At 28.0% G+C, this 23,092-nt stretch overlaps 3 protein-coding genes across 6 annotated transcripts; 1 reads left to right on the top strand and 2 right to left on the bottom strand.

The window, feature by feature from the left end:
- Window positions 1–391: 391 nt before the first annotated feature.
- LOC105252830 (hyccin) lies at window positions 392–7,976 on the bottom strand. 2 transcript variants are annotated; one of them, XM_020028019.2, is made up of 9 exons: window positions 7,481–7,976; window positions 6,978–7,112; window positions 6,418–6,543; window positions 5,796–6,013; window positions 5,557–5,703; window positions 5,238–5,368; window positions 4,993–5,109; window positions 3,525–4,025; window positions 2,514–2,600 (listed from the first exon to the last, which is right to left on the bottom strand). In XM_020028019.2, exons 1-8 carry the CDS (start codon window positions 7,628–7,630, stop codon window positions 3,562–3,564), a joined length of 1,488 nt encoding a protein of 495 aa, XP_019883578.1. In that variant the 5' UTR covers window positions 7,631–7,976; the 3' UTR covers window positions 2,514–2,600; window positions 3,525–3,561. The 2 variants fall into 2 exon arrangements, with proteins under 2 accessions (XP_011258724.2, XP_019883578.1); XM_011260422.3 differs by lacking the exon at window positions 3,525–4,025 and having other exon boundaries at window positions 392–2,600.
- A 1,564-nt stretch (window positions 7,977–9,540) lies between these two features.
- On the bottom strand, window positions 9,541–14,017 carry LOC105252829 (uncharacterized aarF domain-containing protein kinase 5). Of its 2 annotated transcripts, XM_025407758.1 has the most exons (11): window positions 13,815–14,017; window positions 13,476–13,669; window positions 12,754–13,058; window positions 12,249–12,374; window positions 11,947–12,105; window positions 11,676–11,807; window positions 11,226–11,391; window positions 10,867–11,037; window positions 10,328–10,496; window positions 10,070–10,237; window positions 9,541–9,698 (listed from the first exon to the last, which is right to left on the bottom strand). In XM_025407758.1, exons 2-11 carry the CDS (start codon window positions 13,564–13,566, stop codon window positions 9,602–9,604), a joined length of 1,584 nt encoding a protein of 527 aa, XP_025263543.1. In that variant the 5' UTR covers window positions 13,567–13,669; window positions 13,815–14,017; the 3' UTR covers window positions 9,541–9,601. The 2 variants fall into 2 exon arrangements, with proteins under 2 accessions (XP_025263543.1, XP_011258722.1); XM_011260420.3 differs by lacking the exon at window positions 13,476–13,669.
- A 3,645-nt stretch (window positions 14,018–17,662) lies between these two features.
- Window positions 17,663–22,849, top strand: LOC105253204 (F-box only protein 21). Of its 2 annotated transcripts, XM_025407764.1 has the most exons (9): window positions 17,663–18,141; window positions 19,693–19,956; window positions 20,060–20,498; window positions 20,619–20,752; window positions 21,326–21,449; window positions 21,630–21,818; window positions 21,984–22,344; window positions 22,421–22,576; window positions 22,763–22,849. In XM_025407764.1, exons 1-9 carry the CDS (start codon window positions 17,984–17,986, stop codon window positions 22,765–22,767), a joined length of 1,830 nt encoding a protein of 609 aa, XP_025263549.1. In that variant the 5' UTR covers window positions 17,663–17,983; the 3' UTR covers window positions 22,768–22,849. The 2 variants fall into 2 exon arrangements, with proteins under 2 accessions (XP_025263549.1, XP_025263550.1); XM_025407765.1 differs by lacking the exons at window positions 19,693–19,956; window positions 20,060–20,498; window positions 22,763–22,849 and having other exon boundaries at window positions 17,663–18,061; window positions 22,421–22,641.
- The last annotated feature ends 243 nt before the right edge of the window (window positions 22,850–23,092 follow it).

The following is a 23,092-nucleotide window of genomic DNA, read 5'->3' on the forward strand; positions in this document are numbered from 1 at the left end:
TAAGGGGTGCAAAATTTAAATAATAATAAATAAAAAATTTAAACCTAAAAAATATAAAATAAAAAATCACATAAAGTAATATGGCATTTACACTTATCATTGCTATTATCAACTTTTTCGGGTAACACTTCAATGTATTTTTAAAATCTATTTTTACACTTTAGTTAATACAATAGGCCATAAGGTAATTAAATTAACCAGTGATCCTTAAACGTCGCATCGATTCCAATGTGTTTCACTTTTATGATATATTGTTTCACAGTTTGGAATAATTAACTGACTTATTTTAACAAATGCAGTTGACGATATATGTGGTTCTTTATATTTGAGTTAAACCTTTTCTTCTTCCTTTTCTATACAATTAATATTTTTGTTAATTATATATATATATATTTACATATTAATATAGATTAATACAACTTTGTGTGCACTCAGAATGAACATAAAGAATTGGGAATTGAGCATAGTATCCTTTGAAAAATATGGAATCAATTTTTCTAAAATTCTAAGAGAAAAATTAATTATTAAACACACACTATATGATGTATTTTTTATTTGTTAACTTTATATATCTGTATATTTACATGTTATAAGGAGATACACAGTGAGAAAACAATACATATTGCATCTGAGAATAACTCTTTATGTCGTTACTTCTTTTTATAATTTCTATATCGTTGAATGTATCAAATTAAAAAGTTTAGAAAATTGATTATATCGATCTGATTATAACCTGTACAATCACGCTTAAATATAAATAACGAGATATATATAATAAAACATGAAATAAAATTGAATTCCAAATTCTTTGAAAAATATTTCTGCTATTCTATTCCCAATTTTTTATATACAAATGGCAAATATTTTCTCGACTAGTTGACCATTTTCAACGTGAGTCAAGTTTCACGTGAGAGAATAAAGTCTCTCTTACATTCAAATTTCGCATAATTATTTCCAACAATTACACATATATGTATAATATATACAAGATGTTTCAAAACCACCGAATAAAATTTTTGAATAGTGATTTTGAATAGGATTTTGTGATGTCGAAGTATTGATAATTTCCGAATTAAATGATTGAAAAGGAAGTGCTTGTGAACTAAATTTTACAGAATGAAAAAGCAAATAAAACTATATTTTTTAGTTAATTTTGGATAGAGTTTTGGAGCACCTTATATATAAATATGTGCATGTATACATCTGTATATATAAATGTTTACAACTGTTTGCAACTGTTTGCAAAAACAAATGATTTGTCACGAATTCTTAATATCATTTCGGAACAATTATGACAAAAGTAATAGATTTATGTTATTCAACCCAGATATGTCTGATATTCTATATTTGTATAGATACATATTTATCCGCTTACTAATTAAGCGACATTGTAATTTTATCTAGATATTCTTCCTTTCTTCCCTTCATCATAAATTTATTATCTACATATCTGGGACGATAAAGAAAGTTTCATCACAGGTGCATCAAGGCACATCTGGGTTAAACATAAATACATTGATATTACATTGTATTGTGTGATAATACTCGTTTTCTGGATTATAATAATGATCTATAATCTCTAAAAGTGAGACTCGATAACCATATGAGGATAAGGAGATTACAATACTACACATTCTGATGTATATATATAAAATATATCGAATAAATTATAGAAATTTAATTACAAAAATTAGTCAATATATACTAATATGCACACAAAATATTAAACAATCATGTATACCTTTAGTTCATATTGTTCCCTCTCCCATTTTTTAGATTTATCATGGAGATCAATAGAGTAATGGACTGATTAAATTGCTCTACATGTCGAGAAAAATATATAATTCCTATTCGAAATATTGCAATACAGTGGTAATGTACACATATTATTATTGGGAAAATAGTGTGTGATCTTAAATAATTTTAGGAAAAGGCAACATGTACATGTTAGACACGGATTTTCAGATTTGCTAGTTGGAAGAGAACGACTTATTTGCTTAATATGTTTTCAGCCCATCACTATTTATATATATAACATTTTGTATAACTTGTAGACTCTTATCGTCATTAAACAGAGCTAACTTGGATAGAAGAAGCCATAGACTCTGTTTCATTATGCGCCCTTAAATTGATAGAATTTTCCATACTACTATCGGTAACATCATTATTTAATGCCAGTCTCTCATTTTCGATCAACGCAACGTTTGAATCTATTATGATCGTATTTTCTACACTGTTATTTTTCTTTCGAATTGCACACCCATTAATATTTCCATCGACTTCCGCTTGTGGCTCACTATTACTCAACATGGATAAACTTCCTTTAATGTTCTCTTTCGATGTCGTTTGGGAACCGAGCTTCTTCTCCTTCTCAGACAATGCAACATGAGTGTTTTTCATTATCTTCCCCTCCTTCTCTTTAGGTTTCTTACCGAGTACAGGGAAATTTGTAATCTTTGAAGCAGTCTTTTGATCCTTTGATTGTCTCATGGAACCAATACGGTTCGGCTCTGTTGATTCTTGTTCTTCCGTGATTGATACCAGGTTACTTTTACCCTCTCCGATAGTATCATCTTTTACAACTTGTATTGGTATGTCATCTGAGGGCAAAAGAAAATTTTTATACAATATTGTTTCCTGTATCATAAGTAAACAAAAGTTTACTGTTAAATTGGAATTGACAATAATAAAAGCAATATTAAAAATTAACAAGCGTCTCTTAGAGGCAGCAAAACATACATATACATTCTACATAATATCCATAAATTGCATATATTAAATATCTTATAACATAAATATGATTTATTTCTGTTTGCGTAGAAGAGAATAATAAAATTATGTTTAAATAGCACATAAATTACATTAATTACGCGATAAAGGAACATGTATTTGTTCTCAACGAAAATGCATTACAATATGTACGTGTGTGTCAACCACAATATATTTCTTTTATTTTTTCTATATTCAATTATATGTTCATAATACATAGATGTATTTTAAACGAGTGGGACAGAACATTTATAGGAAGTAGAAAATATTAAACATATAAAATCTACATTTGATATAGAGAGGGAAATATAGAGTGCAGAAAATAAAAAAAGAAGACAAATTGCGCAAGTAATATTTAAATGAGAATATAAACGTGAGAGACAGACAAGAAGTACAGTTAGTAGAGGAAAAGAATACATCAAGTACATTTTTTAGTCAAGCAATATACTTGAATTTCTCGGTGCGGGAAGATAAATGTGCCGTGACGACATGCATATTTCCAGTCATGCGCTGGTTTCTGTTTAGATTTTGTTTTATGCGTATGTCTCATTATAGCTGGGAGTGATACTTCTGAAAGGAATACATCCACGATCACGATGGATTATTACAAGTCAACGACATTATTTTGCGTGTGTGCGCTGCTAGTGTGTATACCGAATAAGAAAACAATAATGAGAATCGTAAGTCTGACGGAGATATCATAGCGTGATGAGATTTACGCCATCCTATAGTGGTTGTAACTGAAGTGATAATACCATATGTTTGATGACAGTGCGGCAGTGACGCAAAATTTCATCGATCTACTCTGTTGTTGCCTTCCGTATATACACTGTCCACCGATTCACGAATAATCTCGCCCAGAGCCTGCTCCTCTAACACGCTATACAGATGCGCATTAACGGCCGTCAGTCTATCGTCGGAAAAAGTGGAGTCGCACTTTACGTTATTATCTTTTTTATTTTTCGGACTGCCGTCGTCGAGAGCCGCTTTCTTTAATTGTTGGTCCTTGCTCCTTTTAGGAGAGGACTTTATCGGCGAGCTTTGACTGCTACTGCATACACTTCCACGTCTAGAACCTTCCAACGAGGAGGAAGATTGCGCCTTTCCCATGCCCGGGTCCTTCTTATCGACCGTATTTGGAAGCGTGTGCTTCCAATGCCATGGACGACGTTTGCTGCCAGATACTGCCGGTTGCTGTTGCTTCTCGACTTGACAATTGCTCAATTCGACCGCAAATAACTTCTCATCCAGATCGTCTAGTAGACATAGACGCGCAATCCACATTTTTTGGATTCTCTCTCTAACTTATTGTATATATTTTAAAACTTTATATCATGCGAATTCGAGTTTAGTCAATTTTCACTTTATTTTTATTTGTACATGTATTTCATGATTTTTGCGAATTATCACAAGCAAATCATGGAATACAGATAAGAGTGAGCGGGGAAGGGGCGGAGGGGAAATACATAGTACATTGCACATTGTGGTTTACCCAAAAATGTGTGTGTATAATTATTATATCAATATCTACTTGTTTGGGCAACTAATTCATTCTTGGGACAAAAAAAGACGTTTTAATTCAGCAATAATTTTATAAAACTTAGAGGGACGTCACATGCAAACTTGGACCTAAGAATACTCGAATACATTCACGTCCATGCATATCTGTTTTTTGTGTATTATTTATGTCTGTTGTGTAAAAGGTATAAAGTTAATATATTTCAACACACGATTAAAATTTTATCTCTATGCATGTTAGCTATTTTAATGGAAAATATAGCACTGATGTTAATATTCTGTTAGTATTTAGCACTTTTATTCAGATATACTCGCCCACATGTACAACTTGCGTAAAACACAATAACCAATTACCAAGTTCGATTATGAAAATTAATTTTGTATGTGATTTCGAGCAAATTATGTAAACGAATTTTTTGAAAGGCTTTTTCTCAAAAGCGCCAAATGAAAGAATTAATATAAAAATGAATACAACTACATATTATACTATCTATCGATATATAATAAAAATTTAGAGATATAAATTTAGATATATATTTCATTTTTAAAAATATATATAATATCAATTTCAGGTATTTTCTCAAAAGATATTACATTTCTCTTATTCTTCATTATTATTGCTCCTGACAACTTTACTTTTTATCACATGTCGTCGTAGAAAAATTAATAATTTATAATACATATAGATACAATATATGAACATACCTGGCAATTTTTTAGTACGAAAGGAAGCATTTGTGATCATAGACTTTGAAACGGTTGGCGTAGCAGTTGCCGGGGACAGTGCAACGCTAATTCCAATTGGTCCATCGCTCGGTTGACCTGAATAAGATATAAAAGAGATTATAAAATATTTAGAGTATTTTGGAGTATTTGAATTTGGAGTATTTAAATTTTATACTTAAATTAATATCTCAAATTTAAATTTAATCATATATGAAAATAATTACCTGGTGCTCCAGAACTGGCGGAATTTCGCACAGCATTGGTAACCAACATTACATTTGGATATGCTTCGTAACATGCTCTATTATGAATATCTTCCACAGCTTGATTTCCTATATACCAGCATTCGTTATACCTACAAATCGAAGTATTTTACTGAGGAAATGTAATCCTATATATAAAGATATGCAATGCTAGCACAAATTAGTCCAAATGCTGTGCTAATTTTATATTTGTTAATATATACTAAGATAATGAGAAAAGTGTGTGGAGAAAATAGATTGTGAAAAATCCTGTTAAATTTGCAAATAATGCATTACATACATGGCAAAATATACAGCATGCAAAAATTCCAAGAGAAATTGGCTGGATACTGGTATACGTGGCAAAAGCCTTGGAACAAAGCTAGACTCACTGCCGTATGAAGAGCGTTGATGATGTCCTGGTTTCATGAACCCTTGAGTGACAAGTCTGCGCCAGAAATAAAATTGAAAATTGTGATTAAAAGGTGAAAATGTAACAAATTTAATGTCTGCATCTTTATGACTAAAAACTAAACTCACTTTGTTGCAACCTTGCACAATTGTTCTAAAGCGAATTTATTTATATAACCAAGTTGTTGATTATAGATAAAAAGCAGAGCTGTCATGACTTTCAACCTGTTTTGTGCATTCAACGTTTCTACTTGTTGCAATGGACCCCAGCTCACAAGCTTTGAATTACACTCTTCAAAACGACGCACTGCACTTTCTGTTAGGGAGGCTGGTGCTAAACTTGCAGGCTGTTTCAAAGAACATATTATATTGAACAATTATCTAAGAAAATCTAGTAATTTTGCAATAGAATAATCTTAAATTAGAAAGTTTTTTTTTCTTTTAACACAGAAAATTTTTTAATAAGATTATTCTAAGATTATTCATGTTAAATACTTTGTAAATTAAATATAGTTTAATTTTGAAAATTAATCTATATATAAAATTTGCTTCATATACTTCTGATTCTGATTTATATTTTTATTAAAATTAAAAAAGAAAAAGTGCATGATTTATAAAATTCTATAATAACTGATTATGTATTCTAATCTATGTTAAGAAAAAAAAATAATTTATATATCTGTGATTTATATTATTTCTGTTATTAATTTCTTGTTCATTTTTATGCGTTCCATAAATATGATTAACATACCTCATGATATATGGATAACATGGCAAGCGATGGTAATCTAAATGAGATTGCTTTCTGTTGTCCTGATTTATCGACCACTTCTAAATTATATAATCCAATTAATAGAGTCTCAAGGGAACGACAGCTCTGGAAATTAAATATTATTAACAAGTGTATTATATGTTTGAAACCAGAATGTATATAACTGTAGAATTTATAAAATACTCTCAAGAATAGTTCTTTTTCATAAGAAATATAATATCAAAGATCAATATAATGTCAAAGATCAAATCAATCAATCAAGATCAAATCAAGATCTATCTTAGAGCTATATAAATAATTCTTTTACCATGCTACAATATAAAATAGTTAAGTATAACACAAGATGGCAATTTTTTTTCATGTAAACACATGTTTTCCATTATATAACTATTTAAAATATCAATTATATACAATGAGATAGCATAAAACACAATAGAGAAATGATACAGTTGATAAACAAATTGATAGAATATTATTGTTTTTTATGTATGATACATCATATATACTCTTAATTATAATAATATATAGTATAATTTTACCTTAATGTCACCATGCGCAGCTGAGTTTAGATAAATATATATCAGAGTCGGTAGGAATTGCAGAGTGAACCTTTGCAGTTCTATTTCTCGAGATCGATAAAAATTATATAACTGATTACATACTGTATCCATCAACTGCAACAATGACCCAAGATAAGCGGAATATAAACAATCAGTTTTAAAAAATAAATCTCTCACAATGATGATAATAAGCATCTCCTCAACAAGTGTTTGTAAAATTGCTGATACATTTTACAAACCTTCGTTAAGGTTTAACAACTAATTATAAACTACTTTATTAATATTATTTTTCTTCTCGTGTACAATAATAACTCCATGACATTTTCCCTATATATATGACACATGACATATGACACACATATGACTAATATTGACATATACTGCACAAGAGACAGCACTGATAGATTAAATGTAATGACGTTTCCAGACCACATATATGCAATTGACCGCAATTTTGCGCCAATTGAATCAGGGACATGTACCTCGCTGTACTTGGTGCGCTCCTCCAGCAACATGTAGAGCGCTCGCACGATCTCGTTATCCTGCGAAAGCGTGCTGGCGAACGTGTGGAGCTCGGATGGCGAGACATCCTTGCAGTCCGCCAGCCACTCATTGATCAGGCTCTCCGTCATCTTTCTCGGACGCTTCGCGCCTTCGTCAATAAATCAGGATCCTATTGACGTATTCCCGGGAGCGCGGCCTCGATGTCCCCGATGATGATGATGATACGCTCGCCGTCACCGTCACGGAGATCATCACACACACCTGTCGCGAGATCGCACGCGCGCATCAAGGGAGAGGACGAGCGGCAGGTCCAATGGTCCGATTGCACGCAACGTTACGCGTATTCCACGCGTATCTCACGCGTATCCTTCCTCGCCTCTCTTCTTCCAGTTCCCGACACGACAAGACCGCGAGAAGACAGGTTATTATCGCCAGTCTTTGCCGCTGGCCGCAACATCGACCAATGACGTTACGTGTCAGTCAGCGCGTCGCGCAAACTCAGATATATAGGGTGTCACTTAATTGGCGCCCACTATTTATATAGCGATATTCTCAGATATTCCTCGTGGAAAACTGACAATGAGTCGAAAAGGCCGGAACCATTTTTCTCTATAATGAAGAAAATTTGAAACCATTTTTTTGAAACGATTCTTTTTTTAACCATTTTTTTCTTCTATAATACGAAAAACTTTATTTTTAAAAATCATATTTCTTCCGTTAAAAGCGTTTCCTTAAAAAAAAATTTCGTCAAGGAGGCTAAAGGTCGGTGCTTATTGGCGCAACTTTACTCAATAATTACCGCTTTTTATTATACATTATAGAAAAAAATAGTTCAGGACTTTTCGACTTAGTTTTCCACGAGGAATATCGCTATATAAATAATGGGCACCAATTAAGTGACACCCTGTATACTCAGGAAACACCAAGTAATAGTTATATAACTTACTTAATAGTTATATAACAGTTATATAACAGTTATGTAACAAGTACTGTTATAATTGTTAGTTATATTTCTTATTCAATAATATAACTGTAATATGTTATATAACTGTTATGTGCTAAATAACAATTATATTGTTGAGTGGGAAATTATAACTAACAATTATATAACTGTTACTTGGTGTTTGCTGGGAATATATATAATTATATTATTGAAATTATAGAATATGATTGTATGATTGCGTTCTACCTGTCAAAATTATTACGTAGCTTGTCTTTTATTCGCAGCTTTTTTTTAAATACAGAACCTTTTTTTATTCTGAAAAAGCGATAAATTTTTTTTAACGATGATTAATTTATATATCTGTGTATACATGCACTGGTGAAAATAGTGCATGTATATACATTTCGAAAATCTACCTAGGCAGAATTGCGTTTGATTGACCAATCCGGCAAGAGGCGCCAAGTTTCCTTCATTTTGATTGGCCGATCAAATATTCTGCTCAGACGAGTGAATTTTAAAATTTTATTTCACGACTTTGACAGTTTGACGTTTCTGAAAATAAAATCTGACACCTATTATTTTGATAGACAATCTTTTGATAAGTTTTCTTGCATCAACAGTAATTAAAATAATAAAGTGAAAAAAAGATTCCACATAGCCAGATATAGAGAAGAAATTTCCATGTTAGTATGATTATATTCCTGTCAAAATTATTGTGTAATTTATCTTTTTTCTAATACAATTTTTTTTAAAAGCAACCTGTTTTCTTATTTTGAAAAGCAACTTCTGCAGCTAATTTTTTTAACAGTTAAAATTATTTCAGTCTATTATGTATCTTTTATATATATTTATATTATTTGTTAATACAAGATAATGGAAAAAAAATGAATAATATCCTTATAATTAGTTTAGTTTATAAATCTATTGAAATCTATATAAATGACAATAAAATTAATTAACTTTTATCGATATGAAAAATGTGCATAAAAATGCGAAAAAAATATAACTTGCTTTAAATATTAAAATTTAATATGAATGATCAATAAGAAACAGTTTTAATCTTAATAACATCGTTATAAAACTTATTTTATTATTTCTGACATAATCAACATATTAAATATAATATGTTACAATATATAAATTTTTTATTAAATTGCTACAATGTTTGTAAGATTGGTGTAACATTGGTGTAACCAAGTAACTTCAAAAAAGTTAGATAAAGTTTAGTTATCCATTGTAAGAGATTGTTGAAGCTGAAAAAGATAAAAAAGTGTAAGAAATTATTAAAAAATTATTATAAAAGTATATCAAAATATTGAACAAAGCATTTTCTATTTGATATTGCAGAAATCAAAAGTTTTGATATTAAAAATAGATAATTATGTATCTTTAATAATTTATAGAATCAATTCCCTTTATCCTAATATCTTTTTTATTCTGTAGGGTTTCCTTTATTTTGGAAAAGTTATTTGTTTTAAACAAGATTTTTCTTGTATTGCTTTTCTATTATGCATTGAGAGAAAATCATAAAATAGAAGAAATATTTCGAAACATCCGATAATATTAGAATAAGGGAATTCGATATTATGTTTTTCATGAAAAAGATAGTCATTAATCAACTTACTAGATATGAGCTTCGAATTTTACGATACTACAAATACCCACGATATTTTCGTAAAAAGATTGTTTTGCAGTTTGATATTTTCCACGTGTCGCGATTCTTGCCATTATCCTATACCTATTGATAATGTCTCCGTGATCTTTGATAATAGCACGTATTGTGTTCAAGTTTCTGAGAAAATGAAATATTAAAGAAAAGCTTAATAAATTGGAACTCGTATAATAAATAAAGTGCGAACGAAAAAAAACTGCATCGTTTTACCTGATTATTAGCATCATACACTTAGGCATTGATTGCAATGCAGCTGTTATTTTATCGAATCGCTCTTTTACCCGTTTTCTCATATAATCTTCCAGTGTCATATTATCCAATGATGCGAAAGAAATTTTGTATGGTGCTTGACATAACATTTCCACCAATACTATGTAATCTGAAATAATACATATCGAGAATACATCAGAAATGTAATGTCAAAAATTTTTTAAATCAAAGGTGCAAATATTTTGATGACTTAGAAGATTTAATTTAGAAGACTTAATATTTAAAAACGTATGGAATATATTTTATAGAATATATTTCAATTGTATGAAATTTTAAAAATGATTGTGGATGTATAGTATTTAAAATTAAAACAATAAATAAGTCTAGTATGTATACAATAAATAGAAATAATATATATAAGTAATATAAATTAATATCTTGCAGATGTTATAAATTAAAAAAGTATGACAGAGTTAAACTATAATGTATAATATAAATAGATATACTATTAAAAAAATTGTTACCGTATGTAAACGTACCTTTCACGTTCAAATCATTTGCAAGAATTTTTAAGGAATTTTCATCTCTCAAAACCATTGATTCCCATAAATTGCATAAAGTATGTCTCACCTTCTCTGTCATGTGTTCATATAAGCCATGATCTAGTAGCACTATTTGCGCTTTTCCATCCTTTCCCTTCCTTACTAGAACTATACAAATCGAGATTGTCAGAATGTCATATTTTTTATTAATATAGCCTCTTAACTGTAGTTATATTGGGTTATAAAGTCCACAGTAACAATGGATAAGGAATCTTATGCCTTAATATTGCAAACCATCTCTCTTTTTATGAGAAAATATTATTTATTTAAATATATTTGATAAAAAAAAATAATACCATTCCCTGGATGTGGATCAGCGTGTATGAATCCTGTGTGAAATATTTGTTCTGCCATTAAAGTGACTAGTTTTTTATCGACATCCGAAATGTTTAATCCTTGAGCCTTAATTCCTTCCACATCTGTGATTTTAATACCATCAATCCATTCAGTTGTAAGAATCCTCTAAGAATATAAAATACAATTTAAAAAAAAGAGCAACTTAAGAATTAAAGATAAATAAAAATTTATGCTTCTGAAAATTTAAGAATCACAGAAATTGATACAGTGAAAGGGACTTTATATTGTAAATATAAATAAATAAATAAAATTATAATTGACAAATAAAAAAAGAAATTTAAAAAGAAGATGATACATTAACATGTGATTCAAAAGATACATTAAGGAATATTAATTGAAGAAAATGTAATCTTTATATATAGAAGTTTGCATGAATAAAAATTACATACTTTGCTGCTAAGATTCCAATAAACTTTTGGCACATATACATATTCGAATTTCTTTAAATCTTTAGCACATTTTTCTCCATTTCTTCCTTCATTCTGGAAATCTAATTCCATATGCAATGTATCAATGACCTCCTATAAATATAGATAATTTTTTTTGATAAAGGAAAATTTCCACAAAATTTGATAGAAGCAAAAATAAAAATTTGAAAAAATAAAAATGTATAATACATGTAAATATAATAACATTTGCAAATAACAAATACATATTTACATCAAGCACCCAATGCAAATCGAATTTGGGATGTATAATAGTCACAGCCTTTAATAAATAAACTATTGCCCTCAAGTCGGATGTGAATCGATCCTGAAGATCAATGTATTGTACTTTGATAGCCACTTTATCTCCATTTAGAGTTACACCTTTGTATACCTATTTAAAAGAAAAATTAGTAAAAAATAGATCAATAGAAAAAAATCTTTATTAAAAAAAACTTTATAATAATTTTATACAAATTATTTGTAATAAGATAATTTTATAAAAGGAAAGTTCTATATATATTGTATTTTTAATACCTGAGCTAAACTAGCTGCTGCAACTGGCTCGGGTTCAATTTCACGTAACATTTCCTCAGGTTTCTTGCCAAAATCTTGTAAAAATATTTCTTCCATTTCATCCTTTTCTCGAGTTAAACATTTATCCTTAATAAGCATATCAAGAAATAAAAATTTTCAAGATATACAAAATAAATTATCCAATTTTTTTCGAAATCGAATTCCTTCCTCAAATTTCTCACAAAAATGTTCATTAAAAAATATATTGTTTATATAAATATATTGTTTTTATAAAATACAATATGTCTTATTAGAAATCTTTAAATATTTATAATTTATGATATGTAACAAACTTTATAAGAAATTATTACAAAATTATTATAAAATTACAAAATATTATTACAAATATTATTGCAAAATATTATTTAAAATATTATTACAAAACATTATTTTAAGCAAATTATAATGTAAATTTGAATTTAGCATTAATGCAAGCACTGAAAAATCATGAGATACAAAAGTATACCTGTAATATTGATAAACTTTCGATATATTCTTTTGGTAAAATATGATTGATTGCTGCTAGACCTTGTCCAAGCTTTATGTAAATTCCACCATTTTGCAAGCATCCCTGAACAATCCGATCGGCAGATCTTCGATGAATTTCCGTTTCTGTATAACCCATTAAAGGAGCAATCAAGTAATCTATAGATATTGTTACACCAATTTTCAGTGACCTTGTAAATCTGATACAACTGCCTGCAACGCTCTTTGCAACTTTTTTTCTCTTTGGAGGTAGAAAGGTATAACTAATGCCCAACAATGTCATCCCTGCAACATTCAACAATAGTCGTTTATAAATATCCAATTTTTGATCAAGATTGTCATTTTTAGAAAAATATAAGAATTTATATAATATATATAATATTTATATAATATATAAAGTACATTTCGGGGAAGAGAAAGAGAAAAGAAATTAAATTTTTAAGAAATTTGAATTCTTTCATAAATATGATAAATTTTAAAATATTAAATAAGTAATAAATTTTTCTTAATTTTAAGTAAAGATTATATAAACATATAGGAATTTGATTATTTAAATTCTTTTCGATTATCTTTTCAATTATCAAAAAAATTAACATTTATAGACATGGAAATCATCAGTAATAAAATTTTTGCTAAGGATATAACAGAGATTATATTTTAGTAATAAATATATATATTATGATAAATTGCTTTCATAAGTACCTGCACCAACATATTTGAAGCTTTTGGAAAATTGATGAGTTGCAAAATAATTATTTAAATTTACGTGACGCCATAATCTTATTCGCAACATTGTTAGTAGTTGATCAAATATGTTTTATAAGTTTACAAATATCAGCAGTTATTTGAATATCACAAATTTACTATTTCTATTTGTACATTCTATGTTTTATAACCTGTATAAAATAAAATATAATATGTAATCACATATAAAATATATAATAAATATAAAAAATATATTCTCTATATAATTCTATATAAATTCGATTAATATCTGTATAAAATATTATTAGTATAACATGTTATTAACATTTTACTTACTAAAATATTTCCATTCAAAGCCATCCACACAAGTATTTTTCCTGCACTGTCAGTTTTCTATTTGTTATATACATTTGAGTGCTCGTTAGCAATAATTTTTATAAAATTATCTTTTTCTATTTATAAGACTTCTTTCTCTTTGATCATAATTCAGAGATACAACAGATACCATATACATAAGTTTGCAAAATTATTATATGAATGTAAATGAAATTTATATATGAAATTATCATATAAAAAGAGTGAGCATACAGTTGCATTAAAAAAAGTACTGAAATGAAGAGTATAATAAATATAAAGCACACATATTGATTTTATGTAAAAAAAAAAAATTTTCACTTGATATTTTTATCAAAATCTTTTAATGATTTCCTCGTTAAATTTCCACTCATTCAGCAATTATAAATGAACACTTAAATATTATATAAACCGCTATCTACAACAGAGAATATGTATCTTTCTTATTATATCAATAATAATAATACACGATAAAGTATGCATCCTTCTTATTATATTATATGTAAAAATTTTTTACTATAATAAACACAGTAAAAAGAATCAAAACTGCTGAGCTGAGAGCCGAGTACGTAATCAGCTGATCGTCGTTACGTCAATCAGCTGATCGTCATTGCGCAGTCGCGAAAGAAAGAGAAACGAGAGAGACACAGAACCGGTACAAATATTTTCTCTTGTTTTTTACCTGATGTTTATCCTATCAAAATCTCGCGCAATAATTATATATATATATACACACACACACACACACACAAACACAAACACACACATATATATATATATATATATATATATATATAAATTATATATTGTATAACTAGATATTACAAATCGTGCGATATACTCATGCCATTTAGTTCTACAATGTAATATAATATGAGAAGAATATATATTTTATTTATAGCCACAACACACGCGTATATGGATTCGTATAATATAGTTTCATTTATATAAGTAATCAGTTAATTTATAATATTTTACATGTAAATGTATATACATATGTAAATATAAATTCAGTAAAAACTTGTAAATATATTCCTTAAATTATATCATATTGTTAATAATTAAACTTTATAATTTATATAAATTATATATTTTTGAAAGAATTTATCTCAGATTAACAGATTTTATAAACACAAAAAATGTAAAATGTATCAATTTATATAAAAAAGAATTATCATACGGAAAAATGAATTTTAAAAAATATACAATATTACGTTTTTAATACAATGTTACACTTAAATAAGAATGCAATAACAATTTAATTATATTCCTAATTTTTTTGAAAATATTTTAATAAAAAGTAATATTTTCAAAGTTATATTTTATTAATAAAAATTTTGATTTTTTTCGATATAACTCTATGTTAGCGGGTTAAAGAACGATAAGTTAATTTTATAGAATAACAAATGCAATTTATTTTTTAAAAAATGTATAATCTTTTGAAATGTAAGACATCTTTTTTATATTTTACTGAAAAAAAACTATTTCTATTTTTTTATAACGTATATCAGTGCAATTAGTTGCTTAGTTGAGATAGAATTTATATTTTTTTAATTCTTTTCAATAATGCAGAATCTTATATGTGCTTTTCTCTGCTTTCCGCTGTCCTCAATCCAGTCCTTTCCTCTCACTGTAAAGTGTGAGAGAGAATGGAAGACACCATCACTATTTGTCCTTCTATGACGTCATACGTGCACTCGTTCATAACAAGACATAGTTTATCTATATAAGCCTATGATCCACACACATAAGAAACAATAAAATCAGTTATGCAGTAAATTTCAATGGTACCTAATTTGAAGAAATCAATAACAGATGACTGATACGCGTGTATATGTTTGTAATTATGGATCTAAACGCGCAAATTCTATGCAATATTAATAAATTTTGATTCTTTATAACTTAAAAATTATTGTAATATGTTATGTAATATTTCTGCATTGGAATTTTTTATTCTATTTGACTTCTAGAATTACATTATTAAAATATTTCATCGGGAGAGAAAGAGAGAGAGACAGTGTGTATGTGTGTGTGTGTGTGTGTGTGTGAACGCGCGTGTGAGTGATTTCATTATTATGATATTTACACGAATTTTACAAAGTATAATATCCAAAATTTATTGCTCTTGTAAAGAGCGCGTAATGTAATATAACTGTTGAAAATTTTTTGTCTTAATTTTAGATACCCTACTGCAAGAAAAAAATATAACACAGAGAAACGGAAGGAAATTTTTAACCACTTAGATTTTAAAGAAAAAATAAAAGCGAACGTTAAGTGTATCAAATTGTTACAATATTATGTGCATCCGATGTCCAATAATAATTTACATATGGACACTAACAAAAAGGAATTAGGACGCCTTCTGATTTCTATAGCTCAAGATTCTATGACTTACTACTTTGTTTTGGATGAAATAAATGCAATCATTTCACCAGATATATATCTATGGTAGATTTCAATAAATCAAGTTGCTAGTAATAGTACAAAATAGTATAATTATTGTTTAATTAATCATAATTAATGTACAGTTAATATGAAATATTTCTGCAGGAATTTAGACTCCAATTTGCCAAATATATACAACTTTGGTCGAATTAATAACTATCTGAGACAATATCGGTTTATATATAAGCTAAATAAATTTCTAAATATGCCAAAGGAGAAGAGACTTTTGGAACGGCTAATTATTATTATAATACAACATTGTCTACCATGTGTGTCTTAATCGGTTATAGAAACGTTCTTAGATGATATAGCGCATGAAGTACTTCCTTGTTAAAAATAAATATCCTAAACATTCTATATTTTCAACGTCTCTTGAGCAAATTTCGTTTTGGAGAGACAACAATATTGAACGTAATTTCTGGAATCGAAAGGAAGCAATGCAAATTATAAAAATTCTTGAAGAATTTATGTCCGAATTGGGTGTTCATAAATTACATGAACTATGGAAAGTTAAGAAATTATAATTAAAGATTTTGAAAATATTAAATAAAAAGATATAAATCTTCTATAGATAAAGAAGTCGAAATGAAGAATGCTATTCTACAGATTTTACCCTCAGATCTTGTGTAGAGATTCTAGTTTCAGCTTAAAAAAGTAAGTACTTATTAAAATATAATCAAAAAATTACAAATCATGATAATCAAATTAAAATTAAGAAATAATTGAAATTCAAATTATGGAAAAAATTCACACATTGCAGTATCTTTTAAAAAAGTGCAAATAAATAACAATGTTGTAAAAAATTTAATAAATGTACGATCAATATGTCTTTCATAAATGCAGAATATCGAAAAGTCATAGTCATCATCAAAAATCATATAAAAATACAAACTAAAATGCAAGCAAAAAATCCATAGAGAAAAGTGAAAATGAACAAAGAATTTAAAATTATTTTCTGATACTTATTTTTCCGACATAGTTTGAATGAGAAGTGAACTTTCGAAAAGTTTCGTAAGACTGATATTAAGTTAATAAAATTGTTGCGATGACGGAAATGCCATCAATTTAAACAAAATAACATTATAACAAAGCTGTAAAATCATGAAATTCAAATAGATTAGAGAGCAAATGTTGTGTAGAAAATTTTCTTCAAGAATTTATGAGACGACCCTTTGTTCATTACTCATGACCATTCACAACAGAGAAAGTTTTGTCCGATTTGTGCAGATTGGTTAGTCAAACTATTCAAAGTATTCGTACCTTTTGGTAGGATACATCTTGGCATCTACAGTGTCAATAAAAATTACAGTAAGGCTGAGTTTTCACTGAGCACGTCAAACAGCGTGACGCGTTTAGTGGAAACTCAGCCTAAACTATGTGCATTTTTGTCTATTCATATTGTCTATTCATATTGTATCATTTTGTCTATTTCAGCTGTACTGCTGCACTAGTGCAATAAGTTAGAAAGAGACAAACTTACTTTCTTTCACTCTAACTAATTGCATTAGTGCAGCAGTGCAGCTGAAAAGAACAGGCCCATACATTTAAGTTCATCAACGTCCTATGCCACGTGGGTCGTATACACTCCGCTCTAAACTTTCGTTCAAGCCTTTCTATTTAGTGCATATATAATATTTTTTAATTAGTGATATATAATAAAATTAAACTAGTGAATAACGTGAATAACATTGTGAGCTTCTTTTCCAATGGCTACTATAACTTCTTTACCCGACGAAGTGATTAATATCATTCTGGGAGATGAAAATCTCAGCATTAAGGATGCCGTGAGTTTCATGTCCACGTGTAAACAATTCCACGAAATAATACACAGTAAAAAATTTTGGGAAAAGAAATTTTATCAAAGGTATACTTATTTGTTTTTATAAGTATTTATATTAATTTTATTCGATCGATTTTCATTGAACAAAGAAGCATTCTTGCAAATTAAAAAAAAGAAATTTGAAGCTATTTTATTCTTAGCTTATTAATTCAAAGTTTTGCCGTTTTACTGCGACGTATTAATCAAACTTAAATATGATTATTAGTAGAGAATCAAAATATATAATAAAGCTTGTATTTTTCCTTAAACTATATAAATACTCATTGAAATAGAAAATTGTATAGTATACTGATATACTTAATGCATTGTGAGAAGCCAGGTGTGCGAATAAAGAGAATGTAGCTCTTTCTTCTTTGTCTCTCTATCTATATATATATTGTTTATCTAAATTATTATACGATTAAACATCACGCTTAATCAGATTCAATAACGGACTGATATTAGCCAAGATACGGATGTTATATTAAATCCGATTAAGGACATACAAATGTAGATATTATCATTTAATTATTTTCTATTTAGAATTAGAAAGAAATAATCTAGGATAGTTTTCTTTCTCCGCCCCCCATTCACTTTCATACATTCTCTCTCTCTCTCTCTCTCTCTCTCTCTCTCTCTCTCTCTCTCTCTCTAATTAAATATAATAATTAATCAAATATTAAAATTAATTTAAATTATTTTTAACAAAAAATTCAACATTTTATGTACAATATTCATAACTCAATAATATTAGCAGGCCATATGAAATATTCACATCACTTATACAAATTAACTGAGCGTACCGTGAAAGAAACGTTCACTAACGCAAGAGAGAATAGGTGGAGTGGTACTATCTCTGTCTAATGTTAATCTCTCTCTGTAATGTAAATTAAGTGAGGTAAACGCTATGTGCTTTTTCCTTTCCTCTTTCTAGTCATCACTTTCTTCCTCTCTTCGTAAAGTGTGAGGAAGAGTAGAAAACTCCATTTCTATCGTTCTATGTATTGTAGGCACGCGTAAGTCCATAAAAAAAATGCAATCTACCCAGCAAACACCAAGTAACAGTTATATAACTGTTAGTTGTAATTTCCCACATAACAGATATGTTATGTAACTGTTATATTGTTGAGTGGGAAATTACAATTAGCAGTTATATAAATGTTACTTCGTGTTTGCTGGGTACTTATATAAGTCTATGATTCATACACATAAGAAATAATAAAATCAGTTGTGCAACGAACATCAATGGCACAAGATGTGAACAAATCAATAATAGATGACAGACTGATACGCGCCTATATGTTTGTAATTATGGAAATAAGTGCGCAAATTTTTTGTATGCAATGTTGATAAATTTTGATTGTTAATATTTCTGCATTAAAATTTTTAATTCTATTTGACTTTTAGAATACATTATTAAAATATTGCATGGAGTAAATATTGAAGGAATTGTATTTTATATTTGCATATGTGTGAGACACTCCATATTATTATAATATTTATATGAATTTTACAAAGTATTATAAAAAATTTATTGCTGCTATAGATAGCGAATTATGTAATAAAATTACTGAAAATTTTTTGTCTTAATTTTAGGTGCCCTTCTGCGAGAAAAAAGTATAATACAGAGAAAAAGAGGAAAATTTTTAAACACTTAGATTTTAAAGAAAAAATAAGAGCGAACATTGAGTATATCAAATCCCTACAACATTATGTACATATGATGTCTAATAATAATTTAACGCTAACTGATAGAAACAAATTAGGACACCTTCTGATTTTCATAGCTGAAGATTCTATGACTTATTACTTTGTTTTGGATGAAATAAATACAATTATTCCATCATATATATATCTATGGTAGATTTCAGTAAATCAAGTTGCTATTGATAATACAAAATAATATAATTAATTATAATTATTGTGAATTATTGTGGACAATTAATATGAAATATTTCTGCAGGAGTTTAGACCCCAATTTGACAATTATATACAACTTTTATCGAATTAATAACTATCTGAGACAATATCGGTTTATATATAAGCTTAATAAATTTTTAAATATGTCAAAGGAGAAGAGACTTTTTGAACGGCTAATTATTATTATGACACAACATTGTCAACCATATTTGTCTTATTCGGTCATAAAAACGTTCTTAGATGATATGGCGTATGAAGTATTTTCCCTTGTTAAAAATAAATATCCTAAGCATTCTTTATTTTCAACGTCTCCTGAGCAAATTTCGTTTTGGAGAGACAACAATATCGAACGTAATTTTTGGAATCGAACAGAAGCAATGCAAATTATAGAAATTCTTGAAGAATTTATGTCAGAATTGGGGTATTGTAAATTAAATAAACTATTGAAAACATTAGATATAGCATGCGAATTTGTAATGGATGTAAGTAATTTTAAATAATATTAAAAATTATAATTATATATTACTTTGTTACATGGTGCATAAGCATAATTATGCATTTCATGTCTTATACGAATTAATAAAATAGAATTTATGCCATAGGTTTTAGACGATTCAGAATTTAAAAAAACTATTACATATCAGTGCGTGGCTAGAAGACTTGGCATATATTGCTGTTCAACGTATGCAGATTTTCATATAGGCAACTGGTATAAATGCATGTGGAAGCCGAAATAGTAAGTATAATTTTAAGTTTAGAGCTTCAATTTATAAGTTTATATTTTTATATACATACTTTTATATGCATATAAACATACATACGTACATGCATACATGTGCACGTGTGTACACTCACACACACGCACACACACACACACACACGCTCATATACACGCGCGTTTTACAGATAAATATTCTGATTTACTTCCGTAACTCTGTGTTAATCTGTATAGAATAACAGAATAATTTTATACGTAGAACAAAAACAAATGCGATATATTTTTTAATAAATGTATAATTTTTTTTTAAGTTAGGCTACCTTTTTTTATTTTTTACTAAAAAAATTATTTATATCATACACTTGATAATCAAGGCAATTTGTAACTTAGTTACAGATAGATTTACAACACGTTTTTAATTAATTTACTATAAATATAATAATATTTGCACATTGATTACAACTCTTTTATACTTTTTATATATACTCTTATGTGAATATACATATATACGTTTATATATACTCTTATATAAATGTGTACATATATACAGGTGTATATTTTTTGTTAATTTTTTTATTTTTTTATTTTTAGTAATATAGAAGATATGGAGTTGGGAGAATATTATTTTAAGGATTATTATGCAAAATCATTCGCATTCTATAATGCAACAAGGGAATTGCCATATACTGCACCTATTGACTTAAATAATATAAAGGTATGCAGCTTCATATATGTATTATCTTTTTAATTATAATAGTCATTAATAAAGATAACACTTTATTATAATATGTTAAACGTCAACGAGATAAAACAACAATGCATGCATTATACCAATAAATTTTTCATTATTTTTTGTTAACAAACGAAATTTTGTTTACATATATGTTTCTTTTAGGAGATAAGAGTGATGATATGTTGTCTCTATGAATCACTGAACTATGAAAATTATGCATCATCAGTTTATGTGAGCAGACTACTTGAATGCAACTTAGATAGTTACCTAGACCAATGGTTTGGACAATATAAAAATATTAATGAAGTAAATATTGAAGCTGAATACATTAATATTACAGAGTCAATAGGGGTAATTTATGACACACCATATAATATTCTTAACTATAAATAATATCTAAAGCGATCATATGATTATAATTAATTTATAACTTAGGTCATTACAATAATTTGAAAATCACTCGATAAGATAACTCAATTGAAAATCTGTTATTACACATTTCTTATATGCACACAGGACAGACCTGACATTTTCTTCGAAAGAAGTGAAGACCCAAAAAGAAGAAATGAAGAAATCAAATTTGCTATTGGTATGATTATAAAGCATACATCGCCAGTCGAATACAATATTAAGGGTGTAATAGTTGGTTGGCATTATGAATGTGATAGTGTGTTCACTAATCTATTGAATCAGTTGGATGATATAGATCCAATAAGTAATTTGAATCATCCACTTATATCAGGGAATCTATATCTACTCAACAAGTTGACGACTATCGAAAGTTGTTTTTGTAGAGAAAGTCGAACAACTGATTGTATGAAACAACCGCATTATTTAATTCTCACAGATAGCAATCACATACGTTATGTGAAACAAAGTATAAATGTTAATAGCATTCTTCTTTTTGTTATTATTACTTACTTGTATGATATGAAATTTATCAATTTTTTTAGATACTATATGCTCCACAAAGAAACGACTAAAAGGGATCAATAATGTAGAAATAGGGAGATACTTCACTAGATTCGAAGGTGCTCATTATGTACCAAATGAAAACCTGGCAAAACTATATCCAGACGATGCTGCTGCTATTCTCGAAATACTTTCCAGTCAGTAACATGTAACATGTACAATTCATGATATAAATATATTAAAATTGTATGCATAAATAATATTGTACGTCATAAATTTAAAATGTTTATGCAATGTTTAATTACATTATAAAAAATAAAATACGTTAAGAATATACAATTATGTGCGTATTAACATTAAATATTAATGTTTCGTGTTAATAGGATAAACTTTGTCATCGATGAATTGATTTGGGCTCTCGTATATTCTACAACACTGCGTGATTCCCAATTTAACTCTCAACATATCCAATGAATATATTGTATAAATCAATACAATATAATTATACAAATTATCTTCCAAATTTCGTAGCTCATACCCTATATACCAAATTAGGCATACATGTTCTACGTATTTTATAAATGTTTGTTAGGTCGATCAATCATAAGTCGAATACGATGCAAAACATCGTTATATATTATAGTATCGTTATATCATAGTTATAATATTTGCTCAATTTTATAAATAACGAAATATTATTTGCTTGCGTACAC

The sequence above is a fragment of the Camponotus floridanus genome, unplaced genomic scaffold (genome assembly GCF_003227725.1).
Source record: "Camponotus floridanus strain SB8 unplaced genomic scaffold, Cflo_v7.5 scaffold188, whole genome shotgun sequence".
In the NCBI taxonomy this organism is placed as follows: Eukaryota; Metazoa; Arthropoda; class Insecta; order Hymenoptera; family Formicidae; genus Camponotus; species Camponotus floridanus.

What these genes read in the sequence shown, in the direction of transcription:
- LOC105252830 (XM_011260422.3), bottom strand. Translation starts at nt 7,630, where the DNA reads ATGACGGAGAGCCTGATCAATGAGTGGCTGGCGGACTGCAAGGATGTC. An exon ending in CTGCGCATGGTGACATTAAG is followed by an intron (nt 6,544 to 6,977) that starts GTAAAATTATAC and finishes TTTAATTTCCAG; the next exon opens with AGCTGTCGTTCCCTTGAGAC. An exon ending in CGCCAGTTCTGGAGCACCAG is followed by an intron (nt 5,110 to 5,237) that starts GTAATTATTTTC and finishes TATCTTATTCAG; the next exon opens with GTCAACCGAGCGATGGACCA.
- LOC105252829 (XM_025407758.1), bottom strand. Translation starts at nt 13,566, where the DNA reads ATGTTGCGAATAAGATTATGGCGTCACGTAAATTTAAATAATTATTTT. An exon ending in CTTCAAATATGTTGGTGCAG is followed by an intron (nt 13,059 to 13,475) that starts GTACTTATGAAA and finishes TGAATGTTGCAG; the next exon opens with GGATGACATTGTTGGGCATT. An exon ending in TGTATGATGCTAATAATCAG is followed by an intron (nt 10,238 to 10,327) that starts GTAAAACGATGC and finishes TCATTTTCTCAG; the next exon opens with AAACTTGAACACAATACGTG.
- LOC105253204 (XM_025407764.1), top strand. Translation starts at nt 17,984, where the DNA reads ATGGCTACTATAACTTCTTTACCCGACGAAGTGATTAATATCATTCTG. An exon ending in GAAAAGAAATTTTATCAAAG is followed by an intron (nt 18,142 to 19,692) that starts GTATACTTATTT and finishes TCTTAATTTTAG; the next exon opens with GTGCCCTTCTGCGAGAAAAA. An exon ending in TTGACTTAAATAATATAAAG is followed by an intron (nt 21,450 to 21,629) that starts GTATGCAGCTTC and finishes TGTTTCTTTTAG; the next exon opens with GAGATAAGAGTGATGATATG.